Here is an 18,287-nt window from a genome sequence, read left to right as displayed (position 1 = left end):
ACTATTAAATGCACCGAGTGTGTCCATAGGGAATGTCTGTGCACTATTAAATACACCGAGTGTGTCCATAGGGAATGTCTGTGCACTATTAAATGCACCGAGTGTGTCCATAGGGAATGTCTGTGCACTATTAAATGCACCTTGTGTGTCCATAGGGAATGTCTATGCACTATTACATGCACCGAGTTTGTCCATAGGGAATGTCTATGCACTATTAAATGCACCGAGTTTGTCCATAGAGAATGTCTATGCACTATTAAATGCACCGAGTTTGTCCATAGGGAATGTCTATGCACTATTAAATGCACCGAGCGTGTCCATAGGGAATGTCTATGCACTATTAAATGCACCGAGTTTGTCCATAGGGAATGTCTATGCACTATTAAATGCACCGAGTGTGTCCATAGGGAATGTCTGTGCACTATTAAATGCACCGAGTGTGTCCATAGGGAATGTCTGTGCACTATTAAATGCACCGAGTGTGTCCATAGGGAATGTCTGTGCACTATTAAATGCACCGAGTGTGTCCATAGGGAATGTCTGTGCACTATTAAATGCACCGAGTGTGTCCATAGGGAATGTCTGTGCACTATTAAATGCACCGAGTGTGTCCATAGGGAATGTCTGTGCACTATTAAATGCACCGAGTGTGTCCATAGGGAATGTCTGTGCACTATTAAATGCACCGAGTTTGTCCATAGGGAATGTCTGTGCACTATTAAATGCACCGAGTTTGTCCATAGGGAATGTCTATGCACTATTAAATGCACCGAGTGTGTCCATAGGGAATGTCTATGCACTATTAAATGCACCGAGTTTGTCCATAGGGAATGTCTGTGCACTATTAGATGCACCGAGTTTGACCATAGGGAATGCCTATGCACTATTAAATGTACATTTTGTCCATAGTGAATGTTCATGCACTATTAAATGCACATTTTGTCCATAGTGAATGTTCATGCACTATTAAATGCACCGAGTTTGACCATAGTGAATGTTTATGCACTATGCAGTGCTTTTCCCCCTGGTTGTTCAGCAGTTGGTAAAATATACTGAGGTTGGCCGATGCTGGACACACACACATACACAGTATCACCTATGTGATATATAAAAATGTCATAGAAATGTGCACAGATTCTTAAGGTAGAATGTGACAAAAACATACATACAGGTGTGTACATCGCTTGTGAAGCAGAGCTGGTAAAGGCAGAACAACACGGCAACAATAAATACACTTATTCCCAAAGCAAGGAAAAGGCAGATTCTCAGTGTTACAGATTCGCTGCCTCCCACAGAAAAGGGAGCGCTAAAGACTGACAGACAGCTGAGACAATCTCTATTTACTGCGTACGCGTGTCTCACTACAAGTAATTTAAAATTGGTCAGACATGATTAGTCATTACTGACTCATTAATCTTAGATTTGGGTTGTAGTGTATGACAAGAAGATACCTGTAAACAATTGTATACATATTTTATATATGTGTACAAGTAGGGTTACATGTAGAGTTCTTAGCTTAGGATTTGCTCTCCATTGTGCTGTTTTTAACTAACCAGCTTTCTTAAATGTTAAACAGTATTTGATCATTCCATGAAAAAATTAAATGTTCTTAATTTTTGGGCAAACTAATAACGTTGAATAATGTTGACTCCAGGTTATATCAGGAGTGTCCAACCCATTGGTCAATCATCTCAGTGTTTCTCCAGGTCGATTTCTGGAAAAGATTAATGGATTAATTCTTTATTTCATTGGTGGCCAACTGGTTGATCGTGATCGGCATAAACCCAAAAAAATTCCCATTTAATGTCCTATGCTGACCCCGAAGCCCACCTCCAGTTCATCTTTTATTCATGAGCATCTGCCTCGACGTCTGTGTCAGACGCAATGCTGAATGAAGCCAGGGAGCTCCCAGAAAACCAGAGACCAGCGCATAACCAGCAAAGGCAGGGATGGTGTGGTCTGACAGAAAAGAACTAATCTGAAGCTCTAGTAAGACTTTCCTGGCTTTAAGCTCATATTCCTGCTGTGAAAATGATCAGTGCTTAATATTTTGAATAGTAACGCAAATCCCACCTTCCACAGCTGGGAAAATATCAAGTTCCATAATAGCAAGACTTTCAAAAACTGACATTTTGAAATAAGGATTACACATGAATATTGAATAATAAACCACCAAATAAATATTGAGATGAATGCTGTAGTTTTCTTATGGATTTTTAAGGGCTGAAAGATTTAATACACCTTTAAATCAGAACAGTCCGGTTGCAGATTGGTTGAACGGAACAGTGACCGTCTATCAATATCAGGCATTGATACTTTTATATGTCAACTGCCAAACATGAACTTCAGCTTAAGCATTGAAGGTGAAGTCAAAGGCAAACACCCAGAGACATTTATGGTCATTGGCTATTGTGCTATAGAGATCTCAGTGAGTAGACATAGTCATCACCAACCAAGAGCCGAATCAGCCACTTCGAGCCCCCATTTCAGTGCCGTCTGGTTCTGAGGTGAGAGAATCTCCAACCGCCTGTTAAATGAAACGATTAAAGATCCCCATGGGAAGATTCTCTTCTAACCTCCCCCATCTTGCTCCCTGTAGGTGGGGGCAAGCTTGGCTGTAATGGGCAGCCATCTGTAGCAGCACCATGGGAGCTGGGGGGTGAAGGACCTTACTCAAGGGCCCATAGACGTGCTGAGGTTGGGCTTGGACAGGCAACCTTCCAATCACAGGCATAGAGGCTTAATCCACTGATCCCAACGTCGTCCCACAGAGCTTGTAATCCTAGGTTAAAAGCTCTGTCACACCCTTTTCAGGGCAGTCTAGACCAGAGACACTCCTGAGCGCTTCCAGAACCTAAGGCGACTCCAACTGCTTAGGGGCTTCCAGTTAGAACACAGACACCCAGCAAACTGCAGACCCCCTCAGTTACAAGTAATCTGATGCAGAGATGAAACATCTCTAAATGCACTCCAAGCAAAAATCCAGATGGTTGGTGTATTCAAGAAAGCTTTCCTGGTGTCCATAAGCAAGGATCGTTCCCTGGGTTTTAACGCTGCTGTCTGTCTATCAGGTGGATGGAACGGGAGGTGAATTAAGACAGTCAGATATATCCGGCTGCGTGAGCACAGCAGACATCCAAGACAGCCGTTTTGGCCATAACCAGATGGTGAACCAACAGGACAATAATGAGCGCCAGACCATAATTCCCTCTATCTGCTGCTCCTCTTCCATATATAAAGGCCTCTTTATTGTCCTAACATAACAATTACTCAATTAGCAGGTTTTGCGGAGGATTGTGCCCTGACTGCAGCACCTCAAAAAAACACAACATGCCCCTTTGTCATTTAAAATAAATCTAGATAATGTATAGCGTTACTTCTATTATTATTATTATCAATACAGCACATGATGTATACCAGTGCTTTAGAACTATACTTGGGAACATTCAGTTCACATTTTTGCTCCCTCCCAGCTCCTTGCCAGACAGTTCACATTTTTGCCCGTCTCTGTACTGGGAACTGGAAGGGAGCAAAAACATGGATTGTCCATTAGCCCCTGAGGACCAGGTTGGTAAACAGTGTTGTATTTCAACAGTGTTTACTGTGGAAGGGGATTCCTGAGACAGGAAGCCAGCCTATTACAGGGGCACGCACACAAAATGGCAAATCATTGCCAACAATTAGACTAAATAGGATATTTTAGGACTGCAGGAAGAAATGAAGGGACCCAGAAGAAACATGGATAACATGCAAACTCCACACATTTAATGTGCACACAAAAATGCACATATGAAAAAAGATCATTATTTTAAAAACGTATTTACATAATATTGATGCGATGTGGCCCACTTCAAAAGCGTTAAGCATGACAAGCGCGGCCGCACGGTGTGACCCAATGCACCTCTCTCCGTGCGAGTCCGTGCACCCCTCTCAGGGGCTCTCAGTGCGAGTCCGTGCACTCCTCTCAGGGGCTCTCCGTGCGAGTCCGTGCACTCCTCTCAGGGGCTCTCAGTGCGAGTCCGTGCACTCCTCTCAGGGGCTCTCCGTGCGAGTCCTGAGAGCCTCCTCTCCTTCAGGCAGGCACGGCTGAGAGCTTGTCTCCTGCGGGTGCATTAAGTGGGAGCTTATCAAAGCGACGTCCCCCTCTGTGCTCTGTATGCCCTCCGCATCCCCAGGGCTGGTGCTCCGGTCTTCCGGCTTACCCGCGCTCTGGGGTAATGAGTCACCGTCCGAATCTGCCGACGAACAGCCACCCGATGATCTGCTGCGCTTCTTTTTCTTCTTGCTCTTCTTCTTCTTACTCTTCTTAGAGTGTTTGTGGAGTCGTGGGGCAGGACGACCATCTGAAAGTTCAGCAGTTCTCTCCGGCTCCTTTGAGCTGCGCTTTTTCCTTGAGGAATCTTTGCTGCTGGATGTTCTTCTCTTTGGACTCAAGGAATTTGACAAAGACCTGCTGTTCTGGTCCAGGGGAGAACCATTGCTTTTCTCTGGCTTGACCCCATTCTTATTTCCATTTCTACTCCTCTCCTTGCTCCTTGATCTCTCTCTTCGGAAGCTGGGCTTATTCCTCCGTGATGACTGGAGGGACCATCTTCTCTCCCAACTCCGGCTCCGCCTCTCCCTGCTCCGGCTCCGCCTCTCCCTGCTCCTGCACCGCCTCTCCCTGCTCCGGCTCCGCCTCTCCCAGCGTCTACCGTATGACCTGTTAGGGCTGTAACTGCGCTGTCCACGTGATCGGTCTCTGCGCTCCGAGTGCCTCTCAGAGTAGCGACCCGAGAGGGCACCCCCTCGCTCCGGTGATAGGTGCAAATCACGGTCTGCTTCCCAGTATTCATTGCCAGGGTTTCTGTAGACGTGCAGGAAGTTGCAGTGCTTTCCCTTGGGACACTTATGCCTGTCAAATAACCCTATAAGTAAAAATGTTCATAATCAGCACCAATAAGATCACCAAAAGAGAGACATAAACATTTTATAATTTAACTGAAAATCTGCTGCTTGCTATTGCGGGATTCCGTACCGCATATGGCAGTTTTCCACCTTGTGACTGGGGAGAATTCGCACTGGAGCTGTTTCCCCGCATACCACCGACCATTAAACATCAAAAACGCTTCTTTGCATTGATCTTCCCTGCAAACATGACAAAACCAGATATCCAGTGAAATAAGCCAAGAGCATGCGCACACACACAGGTTACAGACAAAAACCTTACAACTACTACTGATACTGTCCACTAATATGAAGTCTAAAAGAAAGTAAATATAGGTCAGAAAGAGTTCATTCGCAGTGTCATCTTTTTTCTACTTACGTGTCATACTGTACATAGACATTTCCTCTTAAGTGAGGTTCAAAGTTACAGCTGACCTACACAGAAAAGAAAACTTCAGGTCAAATTACAATATACTCTAAGCAGTTTGGCACCCTAAGAAATATTGGACAAAACAATATTTAAGTCGTAAGACTAATACGATCCATCCATCTTCTAACTTCTCATCTAGGTCAGGGTTGCCCAGTTGCCCAGAGCCTACCCCAGGCAGCACAGGGCACAAAGCTGAGGTATACCCCAGTACACCCTGAGTTGGATGCCAGTCCACTGCAGAGCACACAGACGCATGCAGTTACACTAAGGGTAATTTACAAATCTCAGTTAGCCTAACAGCATACTGTTGGACTGTGGAAGGAAACTGGAGTAACCAGAGACTTAAATAGCCAGAGGTTCCAGCTCGAGGACTGTGACCTACCTTAAACTGTACCACCTTCCCTGCACTCTTGAATTCAGGCAAGACGTCCTCAAAGAATTCAAGAAACTGTTGCTGCACGTCCTCCTCACTATACTCCAGACTGGCGTCGGTGTCATAGTCATCCCGTCGGCACTGTTCCATGCCAAACGTAACAAACATCCCCCTGATCATTAGAGTGCTGCTGCAGGTGGGGTGTGCATGCTTACGGGAACATCTGGGGGGGGGGAGGGACAAAAACTCCATGCAGCCGTTATTAAACAAACAAATTAGGTTATACTGTAAGTTCAACCAGTAATAAATTGAATTTAAAAGTCAACCAACCTTTCACCAAATCTACAGGCTCCCGTCTTAAGAAAGAAAGGACAGTTTGCTCTATCTTTCTCTGTCCCATAATCCATTGGGGCTTCAGGGTTCTTCCACAGACCACTACAGTCCAGCTAATCAAATAATATATGGGAGGAAAAAAGTAAATATATATATTTTTTTAAATACTTTGCTAAATCAAACGATTAAAGAAAATATAGTCAAACTGAAATATTAATATAAATCAGCATAGTTATTACAAAATTGGCTAGCTAATTTATTTTTGAATACACGATTCAAATACTTAGAATTATAATAAAAGCTGATGAATAATACCGAATTTCCAATAATGTATATGAATGCATACCTGGCTCTCAGCTTGGTCTAACATTTTCTGTACAGCTTCCTATAAACGATGTAAACACAGGACTGGTGAAAAAATCTGTAGTGGGCTAGAAAATATCTGAAAGCATTAGTTAAGAACACATGGCAGACAGGCACTGACACTAGCAGAGGATGTCTGGAAGCGTTAGCAAACAACACATCAAAATAAATGAAGGAAAAAATAAATAAAAATCAGCAGAGTGCACACCCCCCGATCTTACATGTATAATTACATCAATATCAATGATATAGACAAGAATCACAGAGCTATAAACACACTATATTCAGGAAAAAGATACATCCATGTCCTGTGGGAACAGGTAACTGCGGCATTGTCACTCTTTACGTGTACGTTAGTTAAGGAAAGTCAGAAAATGGAAAAATCTTACAGGTAAAACCAGAACACATCAATTGCAAGGATCCAAACTGCAGCTCTCTTAAGGACCAGCATAAATACTTAGCCAACCTGCAGCCGTGTGATACAAAACCATTCTGAAAAGAAGGATGATTTGTCACATAATCTAACAAAGAGGATATGTTGCTTCTTATCCCTCTCTATCCTCCTAGTGCACAGATCACCTCTCTATCTCTCTTCTCCTGTTGCTTCTGCTCCCGCTCTTCCTTTTCCCTTTTTTCTCGCGCCTCCCATTCCTCCTTTATTCTTCTCTGTAAGTCAGAAAGGACAAAAAAAAACAAGTTACAGACAATAATTTGGTTACTGGATTATGCATTTGAAAAAGGCCACAAATTAAAGTTACCAACACGAGACTTCCACTAATCACTTACTGCAGTTTCAGGCAAACCCAGGACATGACATTCGTCGACTTTTCCCCCCAAAACTGAGCATCAAAGGGTACTCAATTTCTTTACCTCCTCTTCCTCCTGTTTCCTTTTTGCCATCTCTTCTCTCTCCCTTATCAGGTTAAACTCCTCCTGGGCAACACGTTCTCGCTCCATCCATTCCAAGTGCAATCTCTGCCTGAATTAGATACCACACTATTCTCAACATGCCAGTTTAAGCATCATATTACAACAAATACTCATTTACTTAGTTCTTCAGACATACCTCTCCTCCTCCATCTTCCTCTCCTCCTTTTCGTCTCCTTCCTCCGCTTCCTGCTGTTCTCCATCACCTTGTAATTCTACAGAAATTCCACATTAACAGTGCTAAACGGCAGCACACTAAAATTGAATTCCGCACCCCTGCCGAGCTACAAGAAGCCTCCCGCTTACCTGAATCTCGGACCTTCGCGAGTGCTTGGCGTCTCCTCTTCCTTCTCTGTTTTTTGACAGTAGCACGGCGCTGGTTTTGTCTAGAATACAAACGTCCATATAGTGAACACTTTTAAAACCAATACTGCTATCGGCTCAAAAACACCCCATTTCCAGGTTTAATTACTTACCTCGATACAGACCCTGCAGCTACTACTGCTGCTGCTGCTGCTGCTATGGGAGCCGCCATTTTGCCGCATGTGTTTTCAGCGCCTCCAAATCTGCAACGCAACTACATACAGTATATGCATTCAGTAAATTCAGTTGTATCAAGCGTATCCGAATATTCATAAATATTTTTTTAAAAATACGTATACGTTTGCTTCCGAATATATATATATATATCTGCCATTTCAGTCGCGATCTAGATTATACAAATATTCAGGTATCAACACCTACATTAGACTGCATTAAAATGAATGTCATTTAAAATGCACTAAACATACTATTAAATACCTGATACACAGCTAACCATCAGTAAACACTCTCAGCCTACTCTTTGGCAATGGCACGATACGAACAGCAATTGTGACGTCATCACCGAGCGCCGTCTACGGAGGTCACGCGACGGGCAGCTTTTTCGATGTAGGGAACAACATGTTGGCCGTGTCTGTGCCTCTGTGGCCCATTGAGTGGTATTTCTACTGTATTTTCAGTTTTACAATAACAAAGAAAATAAATGAATAAATATTTTTAACGTCGTAAAAATATGTCTGCCATCTGTATTTTTGTTTTAAACATATACAAGGATAGGATTGTAAATCGAAATATACAAAAGAGATACTTCCCCTTCTTTTAATAAATTGGTTTAATAAATTGACTGTGTGCATGATTCAAATAAAATAAAAAATATTGAATCAGATCACATACCGCAAAAACCATCTAGATGCAACCTGTTTAAGACACTATAAAAGTAGCAAATTAAGTTCATATTTTTTCTTCCTGTTGTTGAAATTCAAGTTGCCAACTTTTATTTTATGTTAGGTTTTTCTGCAGCCTGAGGTATTACCGTGGACGGAGGTCCCGCAGCTTACAGGCACACTTCGGGAGGGAGGTGTGATAGGACCGTGAGCGGAGGCGCGCCGATTTACGCCATTGCACATGCTCTCTGTGCTCGAGCGAAGGCGCGGGTCCGCGGCTGCGAAAAGGAGAAGGAGAGCGGACGGGCCACAGGAAAAGCTCCTTTAACACAGTAATATAGGAAACCGAGGAGGAATTACTTTCTCTTTTTTTTACGGCGACTACTTACAATATTGGAAATTACTCGTTTCTGCACGCAGTGAGAAATGGCGGACAAAGAAGGTACACTCATTGTTTTCTGTAGTTCCTGGGTGTCTGTCTTAAACCTGCAAGCCATTTGACACCTCATGCCTTTAGAACAAGACTAATATTTGAAGAAATATCGGGTCCATTTTCCTAAAGATAATGTTGCGGATGTGTAAAATGCAAGAGTGTTGACTGTTTTGGAGATGTATTCGATTTTTCCACATTGTAACATTTGGTATCAATTTAAAGACGGCGAATCTTATGGTCAATCTGCGCAGATGAAAATGCATAAAGCATGGGAACTTCACATAACTATAAATAACTATTTTCGCGTTTCGCTTTAATATCAGAATAAGAGATTACAACAATGTCGTATTTTCAATTCGGTAGATACTTTCAACTAATGTTTTATGCCATGTGCCTGTGTTTGTTTCTTCTTATTTCCTTATGTAGTTTACGACGATGCAGTGGAGGAACGGGTCATCAATGAGGAGTACAAAATCTGGAAGAAAAACACGCCTTTCTTGTATGATCTGGTGATGACCCACGCGTTAGAATGGCCCAGCCTCACGGTGCAGTGGCTTCCTGATATTAACAGGTACACGATCACCGTCCTGAAGGTGCCACGCGTCCTTCTCACCCGTCATTATTGTGGCATATGCCAATGTTCCTCCTTATCACAAAAAAATGGAGGCTGGACTGCCAGATATGTGGGGGTAATGATTTTTGGCATCAGTTAATTGCTGACAGGTTTGCTGGTGTGTTCTGTTCCTGCACAGGCCAGAGGGTAAAGATTACGCCGTCCACCGCTTGGTGCTGGGCACTCACACTTCTGACGAGCAGAACCATCTTGTCATAGCCAATGTCCAGATCCCAAACGATGATTCACAGTTTGATGCCTCTCACTATGACAGCGAAAAAGGAGGTGAGTATTCAAAAAAAAAGTATTCTGGAAACTAAGGACACTGGGAAAAGTAATATGTTGGTTATATTATTGCTGGATAAAGGATGATTATGTTGATTGAATGTCATCATGTATTCATTAACATTATCAAGAAATAAGAGCTTGATTTCTTTCTTTTTTTCCCTTTTCCAGCGGGTAAGAACTAAACTTCCTTTATTCAGACATTGCTGGACTCTGGGGTATTAGTAAGTGAGATCATTGCATCAGTCAAGAGCAAGCAGGAGGTGTCAGTGGAGGTAGATTGTTTTCGTTTCTTCTTTGGATCTGACAGTGCCCCCCCGCCCCCCCCCCCCCCCCCCCCCCCCCCGCCAATTGAGACGTTCACCAAATGGTGAGGCTGACTTTGCAATTGCTCTTTTGTCCTGAAAAATTTAGGGGCTTTTCTGAAATTCAGGCACAGCGTCATGGCCATTTTTGGGTTATATTTACGAGTCTATTGGATTAAAAGTAGCTCATATCAAAACTTCATACCTGTCTGTGTACTGTGACTGCTTTATGAAGACCTGTTACCCTAAATTACTGCATTGTAGTTCCCAGCAGGAAGGACTGCATTGTAATTTCTTAAACGTTTTGGGACTGTCACAGAGTGTGTAAGTAAGTTACAGGAATGTACTGAGGTTAAGACAAGTTGTACACAGTTTAAATAACTGCGGTGTATTCTCAGTCTTCAGTGCTATAACAGTGTATCACAGATACTGCTGCATATGGGAATACATATATGATTGTAAATTAGGACATAAGATTGTTACATAAATTGTATATACAGTAAGAACTCCTAGTAGATGGGTTTTTAGAAACTGCGATTTTAAGAGAAATATAACGATGTATAACAAAGGCAGTTTTACCGCAGGCTAATTGATATAAACAAGAGCTGACATTCCACAGTATATTTCTGGTAACTAAAATATCACCAAACTTCTAAATAAATAAATAAACATTGAAATAAATGTGAGATATATATATATATATAGGTTTAAAAAGGAAAATGAAAAACAAGTAACATAATTATGTACCCAGTTATTTGTGAATCAGTGAGTGATGGTGGTCGTATTGGTTGTATGAAGGAAGGCTTAATTACTGGTGTTTGGTATGGGGTCTGGGTCTTGAATGTGATCACCGAAGGACAGACCCAGCCTGGCCAATAGCATCGCAGAAGGTGAGGGTGGGAGTGTTTGATTAGCGTATTGAAACAGTGTTGAACGAAATAGCATTATTGGAGGACCAGCTGTGTGTGTGTTCGTTCACAGTTAAGGTGCTTTTGGGCCTTTGATCTCTTCACGCTGTTGCTAGACATCTGATTGCTTTTCTGTAGAATTTGGAGGCTTTGGCTCTGTAAGTGGAAAGATTGAAATTGAGATCAAGATTAACCATGAGGGGGAGGTGAACCGGGCCAGATACATGCCACAGAATCCCTGCATCATCGCCACGAAGACACCTACCTCAGACGTGCTGGTGTTTGACTACACCAAGCACCCCACCAAGCCAGGCATGTCCCGACCTTGGTCTCATAAGCACCATGCCTATTAGAGCAGTCTTTAGCTTTTCTCTTGGGGCCAGTGATTGGTTGATCATCTGAATTTTTCATCCTGATTTTGTTTCCCTGTTATTCAGACCCTAATGGGGAATGCAGTCCAGATCTCCGACTGCGGGGGCACCAGAAAGAGGGTTATGGCCTCTCCTGGAACCCCAACCTGAGCGGGAACCTGCTGAGTGCCTCAGATGATCATGTAAGTACTAGGCTGAAATATCACATGACCTGCCTTCATTATGCATATGAGAACTGGTGAATTTTATATTCCTGCTGCTCAGTATCCCAGATATTGAATTCCTAGATCTAACTGAATTGCAGACTGAAATGCAAGACTGAATATATAGGTGTGATCCATCCAGCTGTCGTCCAGCCATGTTGCTCTGGGGTATGGTTGCCGATTGCAACAAACAGAAAATATCACCTGATAAGAATGAATATGTCTGCTAAGACTTTGCAAAAGGTCGATCTTAATTGCAATCAACATAAAACACCAAACCCTGTCCTTTAGAGCATAAAGTATGCAAGAGGTAAGTTTCTGTTATAACCTTAGTAGTAAAATATGTTACCCTTACAAATACATTCGAGCAAATTTCATTGTCAGAAATGCTACCGGACAAATTACGGAAGCTACTTGGCTCAACATATCAGCATTTTAAATACATTGTTGCATCTTATGATTTTTACGATATTAAACTGGAATACGTTAGCATAAAATACTTGTTTTTTGAAACTAAAGTGAGCTTAAGTGTTCTGCTATATTTCAACAAAACTGAAGTAAAGGGTGAGTTGGATTGCATATAATTTCCGTACAGATATCCTGATGCTTAGATTTAGCGCCCCCTTTAGTTGTAGTTTGCAATAACAACAACAATGCCTCGATCCTGATACTGAGGCAATTTGACGGGGTGTCAAACTCATTTCAGTCAACAGGTCACATTGGATCCACTCTCATGTGGACCAGGCCAAGAAAAATTACATAATGGTGCTGGTATCAGCCTGGTGTTCAGTTTTAGCTGTCCAGTGTCTTTGCAATTGATGATATTGTCAAGATCTATTGTCAAGATAGTTCCATACCAGCTGTTGGCCAGCACATATGTATTAATTTCACCCCCTGACCCCATGTGATTTTACATTTAAATATTATTTTGTCCATTAAAAAGCATAAATGTTTGCCTGTAAGCTGCAGGACCTCAAGCTGTAGAAGAAAGAATCTCACACCATAAAAGTGGGCAGCTTGAGTCTCAACAACAGGGAGAAAAAAATGAAATCATTACGTCACTTTTATAGTGTCAAACAACAGGTTGCATTATATAAAACTTTATAGTTTTATACAGTTTGATGCAGATAATGAACACGTCCTGCTAATTAAGGGATAATAATGAGTATCAGTCTATTAGTACAAATTTGGTTAGAATGTTTAAAGGATTTGAAGTCCTTAATTACGCCTGAGCTTTACAGTGATTTGAGATGTCATTCATTGGACTTGAGTAAGACCTGTGATCTCAGGTGGGACACAAACTACCATTTGCAAACATGCAAAAATTAGCAGTGTTGTTGGGTTTCAGTAAAAAAAAAAAAAAAAATCGGCGATTGTTGTCGTGCAGACGATTTGCCTGTGGGACATTGGTGGAGGCCCGAAGGAGGGGAAGGTGGTGGACGCAAAGACCATCTTCACTGGGCACACGGCCGTCGTGGAGGACGTCTCCTGGCACCTCCTTCATGAGTCACTATTTGGATCAGTGGCAGATGACCAGAAGCTGATGATGTGAGTTTTTATCACGCGTTTCAATGACTTCTTGCGATTTCTTTCCCTGGCCCTTGCGATCTGGCCTTGCGATCATCTGATTCATCTAAAGTTTCATTTGTTAAGGCAAACGGTTTGCTTCTTTATTACTGTGATTTTACTATAGTTGCTTAATCATGTGCGCTATATTTTATTGTATCGTTTCATATTATATTGTTGTATAGATTCATAGTATGTTACATGCTGTTTTGTTGTCCTATTATAAATTTTGGTTGTATAACCGTAAAGCTCTTAGTGACTTTGTCTGAGAAAGGCACTATATAAATACTTTGCTTGCCTGCTTATCTTTGGAAGCCTCCTATAGAGTAAAACATCTATCAGAACCAATCTCTATCATATGCTCACTAAATGAACAGTTGTTTGTTTTTAAAATTCAGTGCCTGTGACTCAGCACATATTTCGTTGCCTGGTTTTTCTCCCAGCTGGGACACACGGTCCAATAACACGTCGAAGCCCAGCCACTCTGTAGATGCACACACAGCAGAGGTCAACTGCCTCTCCTTCAACCCTTACAGTGAGTTCATCCTGGCCACGGGTTCTGCTGATAAGGTAGGCGCCATGCTGTAATGTGCCTCATACAGGGTTTCCGCGGGTCTTAAAAAAGTCTTAAAAAGTCTTAAATCACTTTTCCGTGAATTAAGGCCTTGAAAAGGTCTTAAATCAGACCAGCAAGTCTTAAATTCATATGATCATGGCATTAATTTTTGTGAGGGATTGTTTCCTCGTGTGTTTTGATTTTAAAGAGAAGCGAAAGCGTAATTTCTGTGCTACATGGCTTAGATCGCTCAATATTCATTGAACGGTAGATGGCGTTATGTGCTGCTTCATCTGTCAGTAACCCGAAGAAGAACTTGACAAGCATGCGCAGATGAACCCTTTCTTCTAAAGCGCGCTATTTAGACATGTAGTGCGATTGGAAGGCCAAAGAATACGTATATTCTTATGATTCTTATGATTATAATATAATATCATAATTCTTATGATTATAATATATTCGTATGAATTTCCCTACGATATTTTTTTTTTCCTTAAATTTTCTTTATTTGGTCTTAAAAAGGTCTTAAAAAAGTCTTAAATTTACTCTTAGAAAACCTGCAGAAACCCTGCTCATAACACTCCCAGTATCACTGGCATACTGGTCAGAAGACTGGTGCTTAAATTTTATATGGTCTTTTTTTTATTTATTTATTTAAAAAAAGACAGTTACTTTGTGATCAAAGTGTTTTTCGTTCTCATCAGACAGTCGCGCTCTGGGACCTTAGGAACCTGAAGTTAAAGCTCCACTCCTTCGAGTCTCACAAGGATGAGATCTTCCAGGTAAAATCTTAAAGAAGTTAAGGATTTTTCTTTTTAAGATGTAGAGGATCTATGAATGTCATGAATTATGTGAGACACCAGTTTTTGTCCTTTTTGTTTAGAGGGTTGTTATAAATTTCAGGTTGTTGGATTTCCCCCCTCCCAGGTACAGTGGTCCCCTCATAATGAAACCATTCTGGCTTCAAGTGGCACAGACAGAAGGCTCAATGTCTGGGATCTGAGGTATAGTAGTACTTCTCTCTTCTCTGCCTCGATTGTTTTCTAGATCGCAAATCATGCACCAGCAGTGACCTAGTTGTCAAGCAAGATTACTATTGAAGATTCATCTGTCTATATATAAATATTATATAGTGAAACTTCTTGATGGGTAACGACAAAATTTCTGGACATCAAGCACAATCTGAAGGTGAAACATTTAGGTGACAGATGGTTCTGAAGGCACTGGAACAAGGTTATAATAGTTATATTTTTATTTCATTTTCATTTTTTCTTTTCAATTTCAGTTTAGTTTTTATTAGCCTTTAAAGTGGGGTTGCTAATGTAGTTCACTTTCAGTTTATTTTTTAATGTTTAGTTTTAGTTTAGTTTTTAATAGTTTTAGTGTTAGTTTTTAGTAATGCAAGGCATTTGTCAGACGCGATTTATATAGGTCAGAAAAAGTGTTGTGACAGGCATGTGACGCCACGTGTCTGTCGTTTGTACGGAGCGCTGGATGGGACATGTAGGGGGGAAAAAGGTGGAGGAAAAAAATATATATGGACGTTTGCGAGATCTTGCAAAGTTGAGACGGACTTTCGTGATATCCTGCAATACTTTTCCATTACTAATAATAACTGTACTGTTTCTGTCTAAAGCACAAAAGATCGAATTAATGGCCTAATATTTATAATCCCAAACTATACAGACATGTCTAGTTAAGTGTGCTTTAAGCATTGAACTACAGGGCACTATGCACACCATGTAACTTTCATATATATGTTTTTATATGTATTTATTAGTAATTGCACTGTACCCATTCACCAACAGTGACTGTCGGCAACACAGCTGGACCATTGAACATGAAGTGCACACATACAAACAGTGAAATATGAATTAAAATTCACACATAATGAAATATGGAAAACCAAGGGGTGTTGTTTGCTTTTGTTGAAAGTTGTTACAGCCGCAAAAATGAATATAAAGCTAACTTCACCCGGGGTGTTTAAACCCGAACCCACTTTGGGGTGTCCCTCCTTGGAATTCTCGCTTGATGGTTTATATACTGAAATATTCCAGAAAGCGGCGGGTTCCAGTTTAGACCTTAACTGTGACACCACAGTAAAGTTAGCTTTATATTGTTTTCCAGCTGTAATACCTTTAAGTATAATAAGTGTGTGTATATATAATTATAATTTTAAGTATAGTATATGATATGGTTTATACATATTAGTCCATTGATTCTATCTTCTGTACTGTTAACTGACACAGTACGTAGAAAAGTATTGAGAGATCATCTGGTATTTTTTTTTTTCTTCCAACCATCGATCCCCCCCCCCATGTCCCTTCCGGGCTTCCGAACATTTGCACGTGTTTTAGTTTGTTTTGTGAATATACAATGCAGTTTCCGTTATTGTTTTTCCGTGAAGCCCCATTTCTTAATTTTTATTTCAGTTAACGAAAATGTTTTTTTTACATTTAGTTTTTGTTATTTCTTTAGTTTTCCTGAACGATACTAACCCTGCACCGGTAGTATGTTTAATGTGAAGGACAAACTTTAACATGTGAAAGGGTCTGTTGTCAACTTCTCATTTTTGCAGCAAAATTGGGGAAGAGCAGTCTGCAGAAGACGCTGAAGATGGGCCCCCTGAGCTTCTGGTGAGGCGTGCGGTCTGCACTTCCTACCACCATTTGATATAATCGCAGATAAAGGACAGTAGTCTTATTTTTTTTGCCAACATTTCACTGTAGTTCATCCACGGCGGACACACGGCAAAGATTTCCGATTTCTCCTGGAACCCCAACGAGCCCTGGGTCATCTGCTCTGTGTCGGAGGACAACATCATGCAAGTGTGGCAGATGGTAAATTCTGGGATGAGCATGGGTGTAAATTATGTGGGGGGTGGAGCGGTTGTACACCCCCCAATGACCAGAACATGCCAATGCAATCCCCTCCCAAATAATCGTATTGTTATGAGAATGGGTGGGGATTGGTATTGTCACAACGGACCAGAGAAGGCAATAGCGGCATGTTACGTTAATCGCCAAATCTGGCGTTAGTAACATTTTTATTGTTATTCTGTCTCTTGACTGTTATGCTGCGGTTTGTGCAGGCGGAGAATATCTACAACGACGAAGAACCAGACGCCCCTGTGTCAGAGCTGGAGGCACAGAGCTCCTAATTCCTTCATCACTGCAGTGTGACTTTGTAGATGGAAACTTCTGGAGCCCCTTGGATCACAGTGGTCTGAAGTACCGCACAACATTGTTTTTCTCCGACTCGTTTAATCATCTTCCAGGCAAGCCCAAACCTGAAGATACCAGCAGTGAGCTTATTTCAGTTCATGTTGTAAAATACATTCAAGTATAGATGAATTTCATAGTCTCTCTTTTTGTGTAAAACCTGCGTTAACCCCAATAAAATGTTTTGCAAGACCTTTTTAAAATCGTGTTCTCTATTTATCAGTTGAACTGAACAAATCTGCTATTGTTTTTTTATATTCCAGAGTGGGTCTGGGAACTGTATTATGGTCTAAGACATCTTATTAAAATACATCCAAATGCAATTACTGATTTGTTTGTCTGATTAAGATAATTTATTGAAAAGCAGGGGATGTGGCAGAATATTTTACAATCTCACAGGAACATGGACTAATTGTGGAAAAAAAAAAAAAAAAAACAGTTCTTTAAAGTATTCCAAGTATTCTCCAAGTTGCTTGTGTACGTTGTCAGAGGTAGATTTCTTGCAAAACCTGAGAAGGAAAGGGAAAATTCCAAGTAGGCAGAACAGATGGCAAACTTCTGGAATGTAGGTATCAGTTCCCTCATTGCAAAACAGCAGCTTGATTTTAGTGACAGTATCAAGTAATGAAAAATCAGCTCGTGAAAATCAGCAGGAATCATTGGTCTTCAGGAGAGTGGCCTCCCTTCCGTGATGTTCTCCTTGGCATGTAAAGAAATATTATTCATTTGCTGTTATTACAAAGTGTTCATTAACAAAAGGGGAACATTGATAAAAATCAAAACCCAACTAGCTGCTCAAAAGGTCGATAATGAATCAAAGTTTCAAGTAAACATATGTCACACAAAAACTACTCGGTAAAAGCTGGGTAAAACAGAATTAAATTTCACAGTTGTGGCTAACTTAAGCAGAAAAACAATCAGGAACTGACTGAAGTAATGCTTTGTTGATGATAAAACATTCACCTGAACCTTACACAAAGACCTTTTACAAGTTGCATAAAACATATAATAGCCCCTTATTTTTTGTAAAGGTTGATGTAAATGACCTTGCTGACAATATGCCCTTTTTATTAAACATACAAATTGAGAAATATGTGCATATCTGTGGTATAACTAAATGATTTTTAAAGAAATTCTACTGAAATTCAGACTTGGCATTTATTATAAATATATAAATGATATGGTCAAATTTGTTCTTTCCTAGTAATTACAGTGCCTGTAGTACACTCATAGGTGATTAAACCAAACTTCTTTCACAAAACATTCCAC

At 41.0% G+C, this 18,287-nt stretch overlaps 2 protein-coding genes across 2 annotated transcripts; one reads left to right on the top strand and one right to left on the bottom strand.

Moving 5' to 3' along the window:
* Positions 1–3,743: 3,743 nt before the first annotated feature.
* On the bottom strand, positions 3,744–8,259 carry zrsr2 (zinc finger (CCCH type), RNA-binding motif and serine/arginine rich 2). The gene is made up of 12 exons (XM_023823918.2): positions 8,154–8,259; positions 7,829–7,929; positions 7,659–7,738; positions 7,492–7,567; positions 7,296–7,404; positions 7,005–7,091; positions 6,409–6,447; positions 6,060–6,175; positions 5,739–5,952; positions 5,306–5,361; positions 5,018–5,127; positions 3,744–4,907 (listed from the first exon to the last, which is right to left on the bottom strand). The coding sequence occupies exons 2-12, from the start codon at positions 7,885–7,887 to the stop codon at positions 4,033–4,035; spliced, it is 1,821 nt and encodes a 606-aa protein (XP_023679686.2). The 5' UTR covers positions 7,888–7,929; positions 8,154–8,259; the 3' UTR covers positions 3,744–4,032.
* A 485-nt stretch (positions 8,260–8,744) lies between these two features.
* On the top strand, positions 8,745–17,341 carry rbbp7 (RB binding protein 7, chromatin remodeling factor). Its single transcript, XM_023823929.2, has 13 exons — positions 8,745–8,999; positions 9,417–9,561; positions 9,743–9,888; positions 10,060–10,062; positions 11,240–11,413; positions 11,539–11,654; positions 13,063–13,223; positions 13,685–13,811; positions 14,502–14,579; positions 14,725–14,801; positions 16,376–16,433; positions 16,527–16,637; positions 16,889–17,341. The coding sequence occupies exons 1-13, from the start codon at positions 8,984–8,986 to the stop codon at positions 16,955–16,957; spliced, it is 1,281 nt and encodes a 426-aa protein (XP_023679697.1). The 5' UTR covers positions 8,745–8,983; the 3' UTR covers positions 16,958–17,341.
* Positions 17,342–18,287: the final 946 nt, after the last annotated feature.

This window comes from Paramormyrops kingsleyae, chromosome 16, assembly GCF_048594095.1.
Source record: "Paramormyrops kingsleyae isolate MSU_618 chromosome 16, PKINGS_0.4, whole genome shotgun sequence".
NCBI classification, from domain to species: Eukaryota; Metazoa; Chordata; class Actinopteri; order Osteoglossiformes; family Mormyridae; genus Paramormyrops; species Paramormyrops kingsleyae.
The sequence above is the reverse complement of the archived record's forward strand: the minus strand, read 5'-3'. Positions and strand labels throughout refer to the sequence as shown.